General features: G+C 47.9%; 1 protein-coding gene across 1 annotated transcript in view; it reads left to right on the top strand.

The window, feature by feature from the left end:
* LOC144264768 (phospholipid-transporting ATPase ID-like) overlaps positions 1-20,748 on the top strand; it is a 123,196-nt gene that overhangs the window by 63,606 nt on the left and 38,842 nt on the right. Inside the window, exons 10-13 of the mRNA XM_077816576.1 lie at positions 7,391-7,549; positions 9,047-9,135; positions 17,379-17,575; positions 19,741-19,949. Coding sequence (XP_077672702.1) covers positions 7,391-7,549; positions 9,047-9,135; positions 17,379-17,575; positions 19,741-19,949 — 654 coding nt within the window. The remainder of the gene's footprint in view (positions 1-7,390; positions 7,550-9,046; positions 9,136-17,378; positions 17,576-19,740; positions 19,950-20,748) is intronic.

The following is a 20,748-nucleotide window of genomic DNA, read 5'->3' as shown; positions in this document are numbered from 1 at the left end:
TCAGATCTTGTGTGCTGCCATTGACTGCAATGGGTGGGCAGTCACAGGGTGAAGTGCACTAAGCCTGTCACTTAGTGTCTGTCTAGGCTTGTTGAGACTCCATCAAATCCTCCATGTAAGGCTCCTGCAAACCACCCCATGGGAAACAGAACAGGTAGTCACTGCACTGAATTCACCGAGAGGGCTTGATTCTGATCTCAGAGCAGTTTTACACAGATGTAAGTCCATTGACTTTAGAGCAGTTACACTTCATTTACACCAATGTTAGGAGCAGAACCAGCCCCTCTGCACATGGGGTGGATTACTTGGATTTCTCAGTTTAGAGCTTTGCATTTTTGTCCTTTCACTGTTTTCTCAACAACACCAAAAAGGCGAATCTGAAAGTGTATGGTTTGACTGCCTGGCAGCTAATGCACTGAAAGCCCAGGGGTGCTGTGAAATGTGTCCCTGCCACATCACATGTTCCATGGGCCTGGTAGACAGGTGTCCATGTCACAGAAATCACACTCGGCGCTATTTCCTCCCCTAGCCACAGCAGAATAAGCCAAGGACAAAAGACTAGACTTATTTTTTCCTGACCTCCTAGAGCTACAGTTCAGGCAAGGACCTGCAAGGCTGACTTCTCTGACTTGGCTTTTTCTAACCTAAGCACTTGGCAACATGCACAAAAAAACCCCAACCCAACCCTACAGAAACAAAACATTCCATGTGCACACAGGTCTCCTGCTGGGAGAGGACAAGACAGAGAACATGTGACAGATGCTAGTCATACCGCTCAAAGCCCAACTAGAAGGTGCTCAGGTACCTTGGGCATGAGGGTGATAAGAGAACCCATGTGGAATGGAAAGGAATGGCGCAGAGCAGTGCTGTAGTTGAGCTTATAATGCTGCTCTCCCTGTTCTCCAGGGACTTTTCTTGAGCACCAAATTCATAGGAAATAAAAGCTAAATGACTGAAATGAGTCAATGACTCCACTGTCATATCCATGATAAATGGCGGAATGGTGATCAGCTGGTCCATATGTCAAAGGTCTAGGAATGTCTCTAAGCCGTGCAGTCTAAAGGGGCTGCTAGACACCCTCTTTCTACAGTGGGATCTTATGGAACAATATTCTTAGTCTGATTTCTCAGTTGTGCGACCACACCTTTTCACTGGATTTCTCTCAAGTGAGGCCTGTGGTTCTGGGCTTTCATATTTCCAGAGCTCTCGTAGATCATATACTTTTATTGCTGCAATGGGAAGCCCTCTGTAAATGACTGGTCTTCTCTGAGTGAGAGGTTCAAACCCTTATTTTACTGAAGAGGCCATGGCGTGTAACAATGTGGAAACCAAAATCTTCGTTTTAAGTTAGAGAACTCCTTTCTCAGACAGTTTGTCTAACGAGGATCAAAACAATTGCGTTTTCTAAATGAGCATAACTCGACTCAACGAGTTCCCTTACTCAATATAAGTTCCCTTACCTTATGTTTAATTTTTACAAAGTCTAGTTTTGTTTTAAATAAAAGGGGCCCTATTTGTGATATCTAAAGTGAAAATAAAATACTTCCTCTTGTGACTAATATTTGCAAAAGTACTGGGAAGAGTGCCTGGGATTAGACCTGACCTCACATTTCTCTAGCTAACCTCTATAAAAGAATTAAATATTTTATGGAGTCCTTCATGCAAGGGCTTCATGGGGCAGGAAGAGAGGAGAAGGTGGGATGGCTAATTCACAAGGGCAGTGAAGCAAAATGCTTAGCCCAGAGCATGGTGTTTGTTGGTACTGTGCTGGGTCAGGTACAGGGGATTTTTCCAACAAGAAGACCTTTATTTATTGTTAGACTTGGGGAAGTCGGAAACATGAGAGGAAACAATAATCAGGTATCAGTTAGCTACCGCTGGCCAGGTCAGAGCTTCATGGGGTTTAAACCTTTTGGGTAAAATGGATTCAGCGGGTGTCCAATAACTTCCCACCAGTAATTGTACTCAATGCAAGATCACTGGGTGAGATATTATGGCCTCTCTTGTACAGGTCTCTTCTGGTCTTACAAGCTGTACATCTGTTAGTACCAACACAGCATAGTTACTGGAGATGACCCTAACACCGTCCTGGTTTTAACATGAGGATGTTAGTCAGGGTGTTCTTGGTGCTGGAGCCTCAGCTCTAGAATTCACTTCTCTTGTTGGTTCACCTGTAAAGCCTCTCGCTTCTCCCAGGCTCTTCTTGAGTAAAGAGGGTGGGGAGAAGGTTGTAGTGGGAGAGAGCTGGTTACCCGAGAATTAGGGATTTAGAGGTGTGTGTGGCTTTTCAGAGATTCCAAGGTTAGAAGGAACCACTGATCATCTAGTCAGAGCTCGTGCATAGCACAGGCCACTGCACTGCCCTGAATTAATTCCTGTTTCAAGTCCAATAGCTGCGGTTGAAATAGAGCAGATCTTTTAGAAAAACATCCAATCTTGATTTAAAAATAGCCCATGATGGGGAAGCCACCATGGCCCTTGGTAAGTTGTTCCTATGGTTAATGACCCTCGCTATGAAAAATGTGTGCCTTATCTCCAGCCTGAATTTATCTAGCTTCAACTTCCAGCAATAGGATCTTGTTAGACTTTTGTCTCCTAGATTAAAGAGCCTGTTATCAAATATTCATTTCCCATGTAGGTACTTACAGAATGAGATCAAGTCACGTCAACTTTCTCTTTGTTAAACTAAATAGATTGAGCTCTTGGAGTCTGGCATTAGCTGGCATGTTTTCTAATCCTTTAGTCATTTCTGAACTAACTGGTTCTAACTGTTGATTTGAATAATAGTTTTTCATAGAATCATAGAATATCAGGGTTGGAAGAGACCTCAGGAGGTCATCTAGTCCAACCCCCTGCTCAAAGCAGGACCATATACTAATTGCAGATGGGCCTTAGAGTAGTGGGTGAGCACATTTTACATTGAGAGATAATTATAGAATATGGAAGCAGAATCCACCCCTCTAGCCATCGTGAATTTGGTGGGTCAGCTGCACGGCCAGCAACAAGCATGTCTTCCTTCAGGTTCCAAAGAGATTCAAGGGATGGAACAGAAGAGACTAAAATATAGTGGGCCGAAGAGGGACACTTGACTATTAATTATGGCCACGCGTACGGTCATCAGACATTAATTTCCCAGTTGTGCTCATTAGAGTCTGAAAGAAAACTGAATAGGTGAATGTACCCAGCTGACAGCGTTAGCTGGAACCCTGACTCTGCTAGTACATGATGGTGCTGCTGGGAAAGGGCTACCAGTGGTTTTGACTCACTGTGTCAAGTGACTCATTATCCTCCCTAGATATAAGGGAGGCAGGGCCAGCTTCCTTGCTTGAGAGAGAAAGGGGGATCAAGAGTGTGGGATGATTTAAGTTTAGAAGTGTGTGCAACAAGAGGGATGTAGTGGTGGGAGTCTGCTATAGACCACCGGACCAGGGGGATGAGGTAGATGAGGCTTTCTTCCGGCAGCTCACGGAAGCTGCTAGATCACATGCCCTGATTCTCATGGGTGACTTTAATTTTCCTGATATCTGCTGGGAGAGCAATACAGCGGTGCATAGACAATCCAGGAAGTTTTTGGAAAGCGTAGGGGACAATTTCCTGGCGCAAGTGCTAGAGGAGCCAACTAGGGGGGGCGCTTTTCTTGACCTGCTGCTCACAAACCGGGTAGAATTAGTGGGGGAAGCAAAAGTGGATGGAAATCTGGGAGGCAGTGACCATGAGTTGGTTGAGTTCAGGATCCTGACGCAGGGAAGAAAGGTAAGCAGCAGGATACGGACCCTGGACTTCAGGAAAGCAGACTTCGACTCCCTCAGGGAACGGATGGCCAGGATCCCCTTGGGGACTAACATGAAGGGGAAAGGAGTCCAGGAGAGCTGGCTGTATTTCAAGGAATCCCTGTTGAGGTTACAGGGACAAACCATCCCGATGAGTCGAAAGAATAGTAAATATGGCAGGCGACCAGCTTGGCTTAACGGTGAAATCCTAGCGGATCTTAAACATAAAAAAGAAGCTTACAAGAAGTGGAAGGTTGGACATATGACCAGGGAAGAGTATAAAAATATTGCTCTGGCATGTAGGAATGATATCAGGAAGGCCAAATAGCACCTGGAGCTGCAGCTAGCAAGAGATGTCAAGAGTAACAAGAAGGGTTTCTTCAGGTATATTGGCAACAAGAAGAAAGCCAAGGAAAGTGTGGGCCCCTTACTGAATGAGGGAGGCAACCTAGTGACAGAGGATGTGGAAAAAGCTAATGTACTCAATGCTTTTTTTGCCTCTGTCTTCACTAACAAGGTCAGCTCCCAGACTGCTGCGCTGGGCGTCACAACATGGGGAAGAGATGGCCAGCCCTCTGTGGAGATAGAGGTGGTTAGGGACTATTCAGAAAAGTTGGACGTGCACAAGTCCAAGGGGCCGGACGAGTTGCATCCGAGAGTACTGAAGGAATTGGCGGCTGCGATTGCAGAGCCATTGGCCATTATCTTTGAAAACTCATGGCGAACGGGGGAAGTCCCGGATGACTGGAAAAAGGCTAATGTAGTGCCAATCTTTAAAAAAGGGAAGAAGGAGGATCCTGGGAACTACAGGCCAGTCAGCCTCACCTCAGTCCCTGGAAAAATCATGGAGCAGGTCCTCAAAGAATCAATCCTGAAGCACTTGCATGAGAGGAAAGTGATCAGGAACAGCCAGCATGGATTCACCAAGGGAAGGTCATGCCTGACTAATCTAATCGCCTTTTATGATGAGATTACTGGTTCTGTGGATGAAGGGAAAGCAGTGGATGTATTGTTTCTTGACTTTAGCAAAGCTTTTGACACAGTCTCCCTCAGTATTCTTGTCAGCAAGTTAAGGAAGTATGGGCTGGATGAATGCACTATAAGGTGGGTAGAAAGCCGGCTAGATTGTCGGGCTCAACGGGTAGTGATCAATGGCTCCATGTCTAGTTGGCAGCCGGTGTCAAGTGGAGTGCCCCAGGGGTCAGTCCTGGGGCCGGTTTTGTTCAATATCTTCATAAATGATCTGGAGGATGGTGTGGATTGCACTCTCAGCAAATTTGCGGATGATACTAAACTGGGAGGAGTGGTAGATACGCTGGAGGGGAGGGATAGGATACAGAAGGACCTAGACATATTGGAGGATTGGGCCAGGAGAAATCTGATGAGGTTCAATAAGGATAAGTGCAGAGTCCTGCACTTAGGACGGAAGAATCCAATGCACCGCTACAGACTAGGGGCCGAATGGCTCGGCAGCAGTTCTGCGGAAAAGGACCTAGGGGTGACAGTGGATGAGAAGCTGGATATGAGTCAGCAGTGTGCCCTTGTTGCCAAGAAGGCCAATGGCATTTTGGGATGTATAAGTAGGGGCATAGCGAGCAGATCGAGGGACGTGATCATTCCCCTCTATTCGATATTGGTGAGGCCTCATCTGGAGTATTGTGTCCAGTTTTGGGCCCCATACTACAAGAAGGATGTGGATAAATTGGAGAGAGTCCAGCGAAGGGCAACAAAAATGATTAGGGGTCTGGAACACATGACTTATGAGGAGAGGCTGAGGGAGCTGGGATTGTTTAGTCTGCAGAAGAGAAGAATGAGGGGGGATTTGATAGCTGCTTTCAACTACCTGAAAGGGGGTTCCAAAGGGGATGGCTCTAGACTGTTCTCAATGGTAGCAGATGACAGAACGAGGAGTAATGGTCTCAAGTTGCAGTGGGGGAGGTTTAGATTGGATATTAGGAAAAACTTTTTCACTATGAGGGTGGTGAAACACTGGAATGCGTTACCTAGGGAGGTGGTGGAATCTCCTTCCTTAGAGGTTTTTAAGGTCAGGCTTGACAAAGCCCTGGCTGGGATGATTTAACTGGGAATTGGTCCTGCTTCGAGCAGGGGGTTGGACTAGATGACCTTCTGGGGTCCCTTCCAACCCTGATATTCTATGATTCTATGAGTAGTCCTTGGGAGGGAACTCTGGGAATAACTAAGCTTGCAGACAGGACTTCAGCTGGATTTTGTGTGTTGTTTGAGCTTTATTTGTTAATAAACAAACCCCATACCCTATGAAAGGGTATTAAGTTCTGACCTGCTACAACTTGAAGGGACTGTGTTTAGGGCAGGGTGAGGAAACCATGAGCTCACAGGAGTTAAGTTCTTAAAATAGCTCTTCTCCCCCTTATGGAGGGTCCTCTGCAGCCCTGCTAGAGCTTCGGGGATTGTTACACACACACACTTTCTTTGAAAACTCCCCACCTTCTAGCCCATATTATGGCCATGGTCCTTTGGGCTACAAAGTCCTCGATAAAGCAATCCCACCTGCACACAGTGCTCCCAGCCCCTGCTGCACGCGAAGATACCTGTCTCTAAGGCCTGGTTAAGCGGAGGTCACTCTGCGCTTTGCGGGAGTTGGGTGGGGGAGAGAAGGCTTATATTGAAGCATGCTTATTCCTTTGCACCCAGCAATTCTTCCTGCCTTTTCACAGATGCTATCCTTGCTTATCTTATGAGCCCTTTCCTGCTTCATTTCTTTGGGTGCCAGTATGTAGTCACACTGTCAGTGGGGCATCCAAAGTGGTGTAGACTGCACCAGTCCAGTGTTGTAAAGGGCAGAGTTACAGTACCTCTAAAGAAACCTGATCAGGTATGTTCCTTGTTTGCACTATCATCTCCTCTGTTGTCCCTAGTCTGTTCCATCAGTGATGGCTGCTCTTGTGACGTAGTTTGGAAGTCTAGCCGAGTGTGGGCCTTCAGCTCACTAGCAAGGCTGCTGCAGGAGGCAATGGTGCAGCTCGTGCTTGCCAGGTCAGGGTTGTCTTCTGTGTGAGGTTCTGCTCGACATTGTTGTCTGCATGTATGTGTGTTCTCAGCATGTAGCTGTTCCACTGCCCTCCAGCGCACTCTGCTGCTTGCAACTTCTTCTCAGGCTGCTTTGGGATTATTTCATGCTGTGAAGTGTCCATCAGGTCATCTGTCCATCAGTATTTGTTGAAGGCCTCTACCAATGCTGTTCTGGGTGCTGGAGCTGGCTAGTTTGTGACTGAGGGGTTGGCAAGGAGAAGGGCATCTCCGTTGGGTTCTGCCAGGTGAGAGAGAGAGAGCTGGTGGCACTTATCAGCTAGGGATGTGAAATGGCCTCAAAGGGCAGGGCACCATCCTGTGTTCAATGGCAAAGGACAAACCTAAATATGAAAGTAATTCAATGCAGACAACTGGATTGCCATGGGAAGGCAGGATAGGAGCAGACTCCATGTGGAGCAGTGCTTGCAGTATCCAGCAGAATGTGATACGGGTGGACAGCTAAGGTCCTGATGTGGCCCCTGTCCAGGGCACAGCTGAGGATGTTGTATGTGCTGCCCAGTGGGGAGCTAGTCCCGGGAAGGTTTTCATTGTCTGATCTCTATTTGCAGGTGAAATCAAATGTGAGGCACCGAATAACAAACTGGATAAGTTCACTGGGACTCTTACTCTCCACGGGGAGAAATTTGCCCTGGACAATGAGAAGATGCTGCTGAGGGGCTGCACCATTAGGAACACAGAATGGTGCTTTGGGCTCGTTATTTATGCTGGTAGGTGGAATACACAGAGGTGCAGAGTGAAAAAACTGTAACAGTTGGGCATGTAATTCCCAGTGGGCAGAGAAGAACCACTTTTGTCCCCTTTAGAAGCTTGGTTTCTACTGGGTACAAGAACACAAGTGGAACGTTGAACCTTCCTCTTAGTCCCAAGCTAGGAACATCACAAACTCACTATGTGCAGGATTTTAACTGGAAGTTTGCTAGACCAGTCCACAAGAGAGAGGAATAGTGAACATTGGTGAGGCCTCATCTGGAGTACAGTGTCCAGTTTTGGGCCCCATACTACAAGAAGGATGTGGATAAATTGGAGAGAGTCCAGCGAAGGGCAACAAAAATGATTAGGGGTCTGGAACACATGACTTATGAGGAGAGGCTGAGGGAACTGGGATTGTTTAGTCTGCAGAAGAGAAGAATGAGGGGGGATTTGATAGCTGCTTTCAACTACCTGAGAGGTGGTTCCAGAGAGGATGGTTCTAGACTATTCTCAGTGGTAGAAGAGGACAGGACAAGGAGTAATGGTCTCAAGTTGAAGTGGGGAGGTTTAGGTTGGATAGTAGGAAAAACTTTTTCACTAGGAGGGTGGTGGAACACTGGAATGCGTTACCTAGGGAAGTGGTAGAATCTCCTTCCTTAGAAGTTTTTAAGGTCAGGCTTGACAAAGCCCTGGCTGGGATGATTTAATTGGGGATTGGTCCTGCTTTGAGCAGGGGGTTGGACTAGATGACCTCCTGAGGTCCCTTCCAACCCTGATATTCTATGATTCTATGAACCCTATGTTGCAAAATCTCAACACACCTTGATGGGGTTCTTTGACATAAAGAGCAGCTTCTCTTCCCCCGGAGCTGGGATCAGCAAATAACATGGGAAAAAATTTCAGCCCATCCACCTGGGAGAAGAGTCCTCAAATACTGATTCTGTTTGAGGGCACAGTGAGCTAGTGCAACTGAATTACTTTATCTCTCCAAGCATGTACTGAGCAGGTCCCAACTCCAAGGCAAGCTGATTAGCTTAGAGAAACACTATGCTCCAGTTTACACCCTTGTGCCAGAGTGTCAGAATTGTCTCCTGTATTAGTGTGTGTGGGGGGGAAGTCTACATTTTAATGGGGGCGAGATTTGGATTATTTCTGTAGCACTGGAGACATATGTGACATTGCACAATGCGGGTCACTGCTGATCTAATATCCATTATTCTCCATAAAATAAATGAAACCCACAGGGGAGGGTGCACTGGCTGTAAGAGAGAGCAGGGAGCAAGAGTCAGGAATTCTGGTGTCTGTTTTTGACTCTCTCTATGACCTCTGACAAGTCATGTTACCTTGCTGTGCCTCAGTTTCCCCATCTGTAACACCAGGGGACCAATGTGACCCTGCCTCACAGGAGGGTTGTGAGGGTTAACGTATGTTTGTAAGTGCTTTGGCGTCTTGAAGGGAAGCAGCTCTAGAATTGATCCAGGTTCTTAAAATCATGGCTGTGTTTGATCTACTAGGGCCAGACACCAAATTAATGCAGAACTGTGGGAAAACAACCTTTAAACGGACCAGCATTGATCGGCTAATGAATGTCCTCGTGTTAGTGGTAAGTCTGATTAACTTGTCTTCACTCCTTCAGACATGTTCATCATTTCAGAGTGCTCCACCCTCCTTCCTGACAAATGAGGGGGCATCAAAAGGGACTAATGAGAAAAAGAAGAATGCTAAAAAAGTACATTAGCATATGGATTTCTGCAGCCCCTTTCACAAGTCCCATCCTCCAGAACGAGGCCATTAAATTGATAGTGTCAAGGACCTCGCTTCATGGCTTTTCATTTGCTGTGCTCTTTTTCTCCACTGTTTGTGACAGTCACTTTGAAGCCTGCGAGTAACATTTTCCCAAATATCTTTTGTGGTTTTCCATTTAAATAAACATTGATTTTTTCCTTCTCGCTTTCAGGCTTCCTAGATATCTGCAGTAATGTCTATCTGCACAGCATTCGATAATTGCATGATGCTCTCTGCTGGCTGCTAGACTGGCTCTCCTGCATTGGAGGAAAATATTACATGCTCATTCATAACCAGAGATGGTTTTTTTAGCAAGTGGTAAATTTAAACACACTAAATAGATATTTACACTCCAGGGGGACAGTCTCCAACTCTCCACTAATTAAAATGCTGCGGATCGAATTTGGGATGGAAACTTCTTGACAATTGTAACAAACTGCATCTGCTCACACATGGATGCCACAATCATCAGCAGGGATCACTCCTGGGGATTCCGACCCAAGGGCCTCTGCCGGGAGCTAAACGCATAGCTCCTTTCGGCTGCTGCTGCGTGTAGCAGCCTGTCCTAGTGGCTGGGCACTGTCCCGACAGGGAGATGTGCTCACACACGCTAGCCAGTGCCTTATCCAATTTTGCTTGAAGAACAGCTTGGGAGTGTGCTCAAGGAAACGAGAATTTAGCTTAGCCCAGATATTTAGCTTTTAATAGCAGCTTCTGTCCAAGTGTTTCAGAGCAGGCCTTCACTGACATGGAGACTGTCAGCAGTTTAATGTTATGAGACTGGAATCATAACAAACAAACCGAGATTAGACTGGTTCCCATCAAGCCGGTGCAATGCCCACAAAAGCCTCGTGAACACTTGTATGTACATTGAATCAGCTCCAGCCACGGGGGGATGTGACCACGCCAGCACAGATTAACCTTCAGCCATCATGGGAGTACTCTGGCTGGCCAGCTGCTTATTTGGCATTTGAACTTCAGTTTGAACCCGCCAGCCAGACCAGCTCCGCTGTGATGTGATGCACCTTTGCCAACAATTTTCTCCTTTATAAAACAGTGCTGCAAACACTGGCTTCATCGCAAACACAGGGGAGCAGATCGCTCGCGGGTGGAGCTCCACCAACTGCAGGGGTGTTATCCTGATTTGCACCAGCTGAGAACCTGGCCCAGCACCTTGAGGTCATTTCCCTTCTCAGCTTTTTGTTACTCAGAGCCTACAGGGCTCAGGACATGGAGGGGTCTGTGAGTCTGGCCCTTGGCCAGGAGGGCTCTCCACAGATATTTGGATTCCAGTGATTCTCACACAGTGCACCCCTCTTTGTCTGGGGGTGATTTCCCCTCTTGTCATGGAGCTGGGGTTGCCATAGGAATTCTGTGAAATGCCTGGAACCTGTAGGGAGCTGGGCGCTCCCACGGCCAGGAGTGAGGATCTGCTCAACTCCTGCTTGCGCAGTTTCTGTCTCAAACACCGTGCTGGAGTCAGCCCCCAGGGAGGCAGCAGTGATTGTCGGATGGCGGCCGATGGGCGTCGCGTTTCTGTGCCGTTGCAGTGTCTCTTAGCCACCTTTGACACAGTAGATCAGCACGTCTTGTTGAATCTGTTGGATACTCGCATTGCCTTGTAACTACCTCAGTATCAAAATGCCTTTGCCCTTCTATTTTTCAACAGACTAATTTTGTTTCAGTAGGACAGCGGCTAGGATCAGGCTGCCTGTGGCTTCCCAGGCTCCATTCTGGAACCTGTTCTTCTGGGCTTCTTTCTTACTGTTCACCAGGGTCCAATCCTGGGGTCTTTACTCAGCCCTTATTTAGCCGTCGGCTTCCATGAGAAGAAGAGTCATGATTAATTAGAATACAGTAGATCCTGCGGCATGCTTGGTACTGTACAGACGTAGGACAGGTCTGTCTGCAATCTGTGAAAACACAAACTAAAGGAAGCACAAGGGAAGACATGCAACATTCCTGCCAAAGGACCAGGGCAATGACAGGCACCCAGCCTGGTAGTTCCAGGTCTGGTCAGCTGTCTCTGAAGTGTAAATGTGCTGCTTTCCATAGGTCACGCTGCAGGCATAGGGCGTTAGGGATTTTACACCGGTAAGTGTTTGGGAGGTTGTTCCAGGCGTGGCAGAAGGAGCAGAGCTGGGTGTGGAAGAACAGGAGGAAAGGAGGGTCAAGGCTGCGTCATTGGCAGAGTGGGACTGGGGACACAGAAAGCGGCAAAGGCAGGGGTGATAACTGCTGTTGGCAATGAGAAGTGGTGAAGCGGCGAGGTCAGTGTGCAGGCAGCAGGCTGACAGGAATCAGAGTCCTGCACTTAGGACGGAAGAATCCCATGCGCCGCTACAGATTAGGGACCGAGTGGCTAGGCCGCAATTCTGCAGAAAAGGACCTAGGGGTTACAGTGGACAAGAAGCTGGATAGGAGTCAACAGTGTGCCCTTGTTGCCAAGAAGGCTAATGGCATATTGGGCTGTATAAGTAGGGGCATTGCCAGCAGATCGAGGGACATGATTATTCCCCTCTATTCGGCATTGGTGAGGCCTCCTTTGGAGTACTGTCTCCAATTTTGGGACCCCACACTACAAGAAGGATGTGGAAAAATTGGAAAGAGTCCAGCGGAGGGCAACAAAAATGATTAGGGGACTGGAACACATGACTTATGAGGAGAGGCTGAGAGAACTGGGGTTATTTAGTCTGCAGAAGAGAAGAGTGAGGGGGATTTGATAGCTGCTTTCAACTACCTGAAAGGGGGTTCCAAAGAGGATGGATCTTGACTGTTCTCAGTGGTAGCAGATGACAGAACAAGGAGTAATGGTCTCAAGTTGCAGTGGGGGAAGTTTAGGTTGGATATTAGGAAAAACTTTTTCACTGTGAGGGTGGTGAAACACTGGAATGGGTTCCCTAGGGAGGTGGTGGAATCAACTTCCTTAGAAGTTTTTCAGGTCAGGCTTGACAAAGCCCTGGCTGGGATGATTTAGTTGGGGATTGGTCCTGTTTTGAGCAGGGGGTTGGCCTAGATGACCTCCTGAGGTCCCTTCCAACCCTGATAGTCTATGATTCTGCAGGGCCTGGAGTGACTCTGGGCGGAATTTCACAAAGGCCTAAGAGGAGGAGCTGTCGTCAGAGGCGAGGGCAGCTGACAGCATGCGGATGAGTCATGTGGGTAGGCCGATGGGTGGATTGTAAGAAGAGGAGGTGGCAGAAGGAGCAGGATTTGGCCATGGCCTGGATGCGAGGGGAGAAGAAAGGAGTTAAGGGGGGGGGCGGGGTGAGCAATGGCAGGAATGGAGGAGTTGTCGGGGTAATGGAGAAAGGGGAGAGGTCAGAGAGGTTGGGAGGAGAGTTCAGTCCTGGGCTGTGGTGAGTTAGCGGTGGCAGCAGGCGTTCCAAGATGCAGGATCAGAGGGACTGGGAGAAGCGCTGTGTGGGGTGAGAGAACCTGTGCCATCAGGGGACGTCTCCTCCTTCTGAAGTTAGATGGAAAAGAGGAGAGGGTCCGGGACAGAGCACCTGGTGACCCCCACCGGAACGGGGAAAGGGACAAAGGTGGAGCTGCTGACAGACACTGAGAGCCTCAGGATCTGGCCCTGGCTCAGAGTTAACCACTCGTCTCCCAGAATTTACGTGTGTCACACGTACAGAGCTTTCTTTCCATGTTCAGATCTACTCTGGTCTCTGCTCCACTTTACGGTGAGTGCAGACAAGCGTCATTTAGTTCCTTGCTTTTTCTGGAGAACTGAGCGAGTTGAAGCTGAATGCATCATCCTCTGTTTGCGCTCTCCATGGCTGATGGGGCCAGGTGTCTGCTGGTCCTAGGCATTTGTGAGACACCGAATATTTGGGTATCTAAATACTGCTCAATCCTTCCCACACCTGTTCTCAGATAGTTTCGCTCCAGTAATCAGGTCCTTCATGCTCGAAAGGGAATGTGGTCAGGACCTCCTTTCTCGCAGGGTGATTGGAAAGGTGAACCGACAGGATTGTAACCAGAGGCAGTGTGTTGCACTGCTGACGTACTGAGCCAAAAGAATGCAAAAAGCCATTATTTGCTAAATAAAAACAGAGCTACAAATATCTCAACTTCAGGTGAAATGAAGCTTGCAAAATGTAAACACAGGAAAAGCTCGTTTGTGCTGAATTGTCTGTAACTCTCCCAGTGACAAATTAATTTTTAAACAGGGCCTTGAAACACTGCCCAGTTTACATGCAGTCACTTTGCCTCTCAAGTCAGGTCAGGCAGAAATAACCCTCTCTACAGACTTGACCCCCTGCCTTTCTCCACATTTAGAAAAGTTTCTTCTGTGGGAATCTGCGGCAGGCCGACTGTTTGAAATTGGGCCAAGAGCGGGACATCACTCCCTAGCAAGCTCAGAAAGAAGTTAATGTTCTGCGGCTAGGACATGCTGTCCTGCAGAAGGAAGTACCCTTGATGCAAGGATGTATTTGTGCCGCAGAGGGGAGGCTGTGCTTAGCAGACTCAGGAAAAAGGCACTTTCTGATCAATAGAGCTGTCACTGCTGGCTGCTGGGGCCTTTTCTTTTGGCTTCAGATATAGGTGCAGAACCCCTGAGATGGCTGGAGGTCACAGCCTGACATTAAATGTTAGCCCACGGAAATCAGCTTGCCTAAGGAGCAGTTTGGGCCTGCTCTTGCAGGCATCAACCCTCCTACCCCGAGGTGGGTGGGAAGCGCTGCTCAGGAGCAAGTGTTTGCATGGCTGGGCTTGTATTTGTAGACTCCCTAGTTCTCCGTGTGCTGCAGAAAAGCCACAGCCTGCCAGACAGTGTTGTTCCTGCGGGTTAGTGGCAACACAAACCGCAGCATTATGCCCCTCTTTCAGTCTCTCTGCACAGGAAAAAACCTTAGCAATGATGTTCTGCTAATAGCTCACTCCCCTCAAAGAAAACTGAGCATCAGGAAAACTGAGTATTCCTGTAGCATCTCGGAGCCCTAGTCGGAGACCAGAACCTGCACTGTGCCAGGTGCTGTACAAACACAGAACAAAAAGATGGAGCTTACAATCTAAGTACAAGACAACGGACAACAGGTGGACAGAAACAGATCAGGGGAGGCCAAGTAAATAGGCATGTTAGTGACCCCTTGCCTAAGCGTGTGTATTGCAGACACATGTAAGTACAGAGGATGTGGACATTGGTGACAATTGTGTTAGAGGCAAAAGTAGCAATTGTACCCCTGTCAGATGAGTGCTCCTGTAATACTGGGACGTTCGGCTGCTTTCTGCCCTTTAGCATTTTGACAGACTTTGTGGAAGTATTACATGAGTAACCGTGTTTTCCATGGTGAACTGCCGCACCTCAACGATAATCCCGTGTGCTCTGCACTGTTCGGTCTCTGTGGGGCTCTATCCGGAGGTGTGAAGGGCAGTGAGAGAAAAGATAAATGATCTGGAGAAAGGGGTAAACAGTGAGGTGGCAAAATCTGCAGATGACACAAAACTACTCAAGATAGTTACATCTCAGGCAGACTGCAAAGAGCTACAAATGGATCCCACAAAACTGGGCGACTGGACAACAAAATGGCAGATGAAATTCAGTGTTGATAAATGCAAAGTAATGCACATTGGAAAACATCATCCCAACTATATATATATAAAATGATGGGGTCTAAATTAGCTCTCAAGAAAGAGACCTTGGAGTCACTGTGGAGAGTTCTCTGAAATCATCCACTCCATGTGCAGCGGCCGTCAAAAAAGCGAACAGAATGCTGGGCATCATTAAGAAAGGGAGAGATAATAAGACAGAAAATCTCATGTTGCCTCTATATAAATCCATGGGACACCCTCAACTTGAATACTGTGTGCGGATGTGGTCGCCCCATCTCAAAAAAGATCTATTGGAATTGAAAAAGGTTCAGAAAAGGGCAAAAAAATGATTAGGGGTATGGAACTGTTACGAATTATTCCAGTTAGGGCACGTACAGTTTGTTTCTAGGCTGAGGCAACCAAATAAAGACAAACTGCAGCGTATCTCAGAGTTTGTAGGTGTATTACGCTCGAGCGTGGTACCACTCTGTTAAGCAGAACGGGACCCCGATTACAGGTTACACCAAGATTATACACTGTGGGCAAAACATCCTGCCTGTGTGCCTCGGGGGGGCCTAAACCAATAAACAGGCCTTCTCCTTCTCTATCGCCAGTCCCCTGCAGCCACCTTCCCCCTGCAAAAACGCTGAATTAGCAGCTATTTCAGGCACGTGGGCTGGTTCCTGTCTCCTTTGTTTCCCTTATCTTGAAACTGTCCAGCTGCCCACCTTGAAGGATCCTCCCTTGGTACGTGATGTGCTCGCTTCTCAGTGGAGTCACATATGCTAACTAGGTTGATTTCCCCTAACAGAACGGCTTCCGTATGAGGAGAGATTAAAAAGACTGGGACTTTTCAGCTTGGAAAAGAGACGACTAAAGGGGGATGTGACAGAGGTCTATAAAATCATGACTGGTGTGGGGAAAGTGAATAAGGAAGTGTTATTTACTCCTCATAACACAAGAGCTAGGGGTCACCAAATGAAATTAACAGGCAGCAGGTTTAAAACAAACAACAGGAAGTATTTCTTCACACAACGCACAGTCAGCCTGTGGAACTCCTTGCCAGAGGATGTTGTGAAGGCCAAGACTATAACAGAGTTAAAAAAAGAACTAGGTAAGTTCATGGAGGATAGGTCCATCGATGGCTATTAGCCAGGATGGGCAGGGATGGTGTCCCTAGCCTCTGATTGCTGGAAGCTGAGAATGGGCGACAGTAGATGGATCACTTGATGATTATCTGTTCCGTTCATTCCCTCTGGGGCACCTGGCATTGGCCACTGTTGGGAGACAGGATACTGGGCTAGTTGGACCTTCGGTCTGGCCCAGTATGGCCGTGCTTATGAGCTTCTTTGGATCAGGCAGCTTGGAGGTTCTCTAACTGGGTTCTTATATGGTGCCAATTCCCATAATATCAGAACCCCTCTCAGCACCCCTCTGAGCTAGGGAAGTGTTATTTCCAATTCACAGGTGGGGTAATTTAGGCATAGAGGGATTAAGTGACTTTCCTGTGGGCAACCAGAAAGTCTATGACTGAGCTAGGAAATAAACCCAGCTCTCCTGAGGTCTAGTCCTGTGCCCTATCCACTAGATTTAGCTCCCCTGCCTTGGGAGTCCATGCCAGTTGACTGTTGGATTCTCTACTGTGATGCCATGGGACCTTCATTCTCCACCAACATACCTAGCTTGTACAAGAAACAAGCCCTAGGTGATGGAGGAGCAGACTCTGAGCAGGTGGGAGCAGGTTGTGTCCCCCACAAAGGAGGGGACTTGAAAGCTTAGCCCTGATGTGAAATGGCTGAGACCACAGGGATGGTTCTGGCAGTGTTAGAGAGAGGATTTATTGGGTCAATGAGCCCACCAGCGCCACCTGTCAGTTACCTGCTCTATGAACATGTGTCCCTAAGACGTGCATACAAGAGAGAACGACCTGGGGAGTAGCTGGGAGCCGGGGGTGAAATGTTTGGAAAGAACATTTTTAAACTAGATACCAGAAAAAATTCGGTTGCTGGCGCGCAGTAATTGCAGCCGCTCGTGCTGCCCAGTTTTGTCTCACTGTTTCCTTGTGCTCTCCTGCCTGCCTGCCTGCCTGCCTGCCGGTCGGTCGGTGTCCGTCTGTCGGCTCTTGTCTTAGACTTGACGCTGTCAGTGTTCTGGGGCAGGGCCTGTCTTTTTGCTCTGTTTGTACAACACCGGGCACCCTGGGGCCCTGGGCCATGACTAGGGGCTACGGTAATACAAGTCATATATAATGGTGAAATCAGTGACGCTCCAGGGCTGGCACCCACGGGAAGTTTTGGAAGCTCCATCTCTGGAGTTAGCAATAGGCTACAGAAAGGTTTCAGGCATGTGCAGGGAATGGTCAGTCCTGCATTTGCCTGGAGTTAGACCAGGTAACCTAATACCAGCAGATCTTCCCCTGCGGTGTCTCTGATTCATACTGTACCATATAATCAGGGCACTGCCCATAAACACTGAACACAAGACACTTTGTTTTCTGAAATGCATCTCTTCTTGTTGCAGATTTTTGCGTTTTTAGCCCTGATGTGTTTCATCCTGGCCATTGGAAATGGCATCTGGGAATATGACAAGGGCTATTACTTCCAGGTCTACCTGCCCTGGGCAGTAGGCGTAGACTCAGCTCCCTACTCTGGATTCCTCATGTTCTGGTCTTATGTGATCATTCTGAATACCGTGGTGCCGATTTCACTCTACGTCAGGTATGTGACTGCCCTTTGTGTTACAGTTCCTGCTTGGAAGAGTTTTTAATATTCACCTTAGCAGAGAGCAGTGCTTTCCCCTTTGTATGAATGTGTTACAGAGCTGAGCAATCTCAGCAAAATCAGCTCTGCATACGACTGCCATCTAGTGAGGATACCTGATCGCCACTGGATCTCACTGTGGGTCTGTATTGGTTAGTGCCCTCTGGAAGAGCATGGACTTCACCACACGTTCCTTCTGTGCTTGAGTCAAACCCTTTCCTCCTCTCCCCAAAATCACCATGTTCGTTCTTTCAGACTGAAAGGGATTCATTAGAATAACTCTAAACCATAGAGATGTCCCTTCAGTGGGTGGAATTCTGCCGCAGCCCTGCACAGAGGCTGGTGCAGAGCTGGCTGCCCTGGGAGGAGCCCCAGAGACTGTGGGTCTTGGAGTTCTGCCATCTGCAGTGTGCGAGTCATGCAAACCTGGAGCAAAGGCCATCTGTGATTAAGCAGGGATTCCAGACATCGAAGTATGTCCTTCCAAAAGAGCCCCCACCTAGGATGGTCTTGTGCTTAGAGGACTGGAATAGGCATCAGAAGTCCTGGGTTTTGTGCCCAGCTCTGCTGCTGGTGACCTGGTGTGCCACATTTTCACCATCTGAAAACGGAGCTAGGAATAATATGTATTTCACAGCAGTGGCTTTGAAGCGTAAGTAATGAGCTTATTACCATTGGTATTCCAACAGCACTTAGAGGACTATGGGGATCCATTGTGCTAGGCACTCTGCAAACACAGAGTAAATAGAGCTTACGCCCTAAAAGCCCAAACATAGTTGGTGAATGAGACGAGAGATAAACGGGCCAGGATGGGTGGGCAAGACACATCTGTGAAGCAATTTGAGATCCTCAGATAGGAGCTGCTAGAGTGAGACAAAGTAGTGGTGTTCATTTGTTACCATTTACATCTCACTTTTCAGAGTTTTGCGACTGATTACAATGGGACCAGGATTTGCTTCTCAGTGTTTAGCATAAAATTCCGAGAGGTGGTGTGGGGAGGGATTATGCTGTCAAACCACTAAGCACAGCTGCTGAATTGTGGCCGCTGGTTTTTCAGTAAGGCTATTAGGGAGGGTGAATGATGGCATTCTGGATTAGGAGGTTGGAAGGTACATTCTGGAGTGTGTTTTGATTTAGAGCATGCACAGAATTCATTCTTTTCCTGTCCAGTAGTTCACAGTGACAGTGAAATGGAAATTCAAGTTACTTGTGTACGAATAAATCTCTCTGATTACATTAAATCACAGAAGGGCTCACTTGCTCTGAAGGTCAGATTGTCTTGTTCAAGCTTCTTCAGAAAGGCCACCATTTCTGGCTCTCCTGCACACTGCACACTAATTCGTGGGGCATCCTATCTTTGCCCAGCTGAGAACCCCATTGACCCCACTAAACCTGAAAGCTGCACCCTAATGTGCAGAAAATGAAGCAGATCACTGCAGCTGCCTTCCCCCTCAGTATGGAGCTGTGGCCTACACAGGCTTCAGGTCCCAGAGTGCAGTGCTGCTGGTTAATCACAGCAGGGTTAACTGGAGCTTGGGAGTCCTGCGGTGGGATTCACCTCTGGGCATTGTTCACACCACTGCCCTCCCGCAGGGTTTCTGTCATTGGAGTGCAAAGCCTGCTCCAGGGAAGGACTAACTCAACCACACCCTCTCCCCTGTCAGTCCTGCCCAATTTGGGGCAGGGCTGGCTGCATCTTGCCCCATACCCAGCGGGTATTTTTGCCAGGCATACTTTCGGCCACCCAGGCCCTGTGCCTGGCTTACACACAGACAGCATCGAGCACCCACATAGACTGGTCGTAGGTTAGGAGAAAGCAGCACTAGCTCAGTCTCTGGAGTGCTTGTGGCTGTGAAGCTTTTGAAATCTATTCTAAAAAGGTACTAAAAACCCAGAAGGAACCTGGACCTCGGTCTAGCAGCTGTTTTCATGGCGCTTGTCGTAGCACCTTTAAAATGCATGTGGCCTGCAGCCATCTCAGGATGGTCTGAGGGATACACCAGCCCACCACGACGCTTGGATTCCTATCCTAACTGCAGCTGCTGGCCCCAAAGCTGAAGACAGAAGATCCTGTTCCCTAACCTAATGAATGTTCCATCATCTTCTCTTTCTCTTTTCCCCAGTGTGGAGATTATACGCTTGGGCAACAGCTTCTACATTGACTGGGACCGTAAAATGTATTACCCGCTGAATGATACACCAGCCCAAGCCCGCACCACCACCCTCAATGAAGAGCTGGGACAAATCAAGTACATTTTCTCTGACAAAACAGGAACTCTCACTCAGAACATCATGGCTTTCAACAAGTGCTCCATTAATGGGAAATCCTATGGTACGAACATCTCTGATCTTCCTCCCTATACCTTCTGCCAGAACTCTTCTTGGGTCACAGAAATGGGATACCATAAGATATCCAAAAGAAAAGGACTTGTAAGAAGTGGGGGAAATTACTTAAATAAATTGTATCATATGAGAATTACTTAACCCACTTTAACACTGTATTAATCAAAGCCTGAGAATTATTCTCACTTTCCGTCATCTGCCCATCCTCTATCTATTTACTGTCCATCCACCCACCCCAGTAGGTAGGCATTGCATGCACATTCTAGGAACCAGTGGGAACTGTCCAGAAGGTGGACACTCAAGTCTCTCTCCTACTGTTTAGTTAATGGTGGGCTTCTTCCTTGAATCATGTTACTGGGGCATCTTCTGTTCTGGGTCTTTGAGGAAAACCACGGTAGAAAGGATGAGTGCTGAATTGTGACCTGGAGATATTAGGTTTAGGGCTGTTCCTTGGAAGCATGCTCTGGAGGCGTAGGTCTGGTGTTGAGAAGACTGCCCTCAGCTCTTTGAGGTGACACCTGGGCTCTGCTAGAGGTGCTCTCCAGCGGATCATAGCTGCGGTGCGGATCTCAGAAGGCAGGGCAGCTTCTAAGTGTTGGCCTATTCCATTAATACTTTGAGAGTTCCAGAGCCATGAAGGGGCTGTGGCAGGGATTGGGGTGCGTCACATCTGTAATATGCTCTCTCCAGCTTGGACCATTTAAGAGAGAGGTCACCACCTGTAGCTTCCCGGTGAGCTTATCTGGATAGGAGAGTTGCAGTAGTGCGTGCTGGAGGTGGTGAATCCT

The sequence above is a fragment of the Eretmochelys imbricata genome, chromosome 5 (assembly GCF_965152235.1).
Source record: "Eretmochelys imbricata isolate rEreImb1 chromosome 5, rEreImb1.hap1, whole genome shotgun sequence".
Taxonomy (NCBI): Eukaryota; Metazoa; Chordata; order Testudines; family Cheloniidae; genus Eretmochelys; species Eretmochelys imbricata.
The sequence above is the reverse complement of the archived record's forward strand: the minus strand, read 5'-3'. Positions and strand labels throughout refer to the sequence as shown.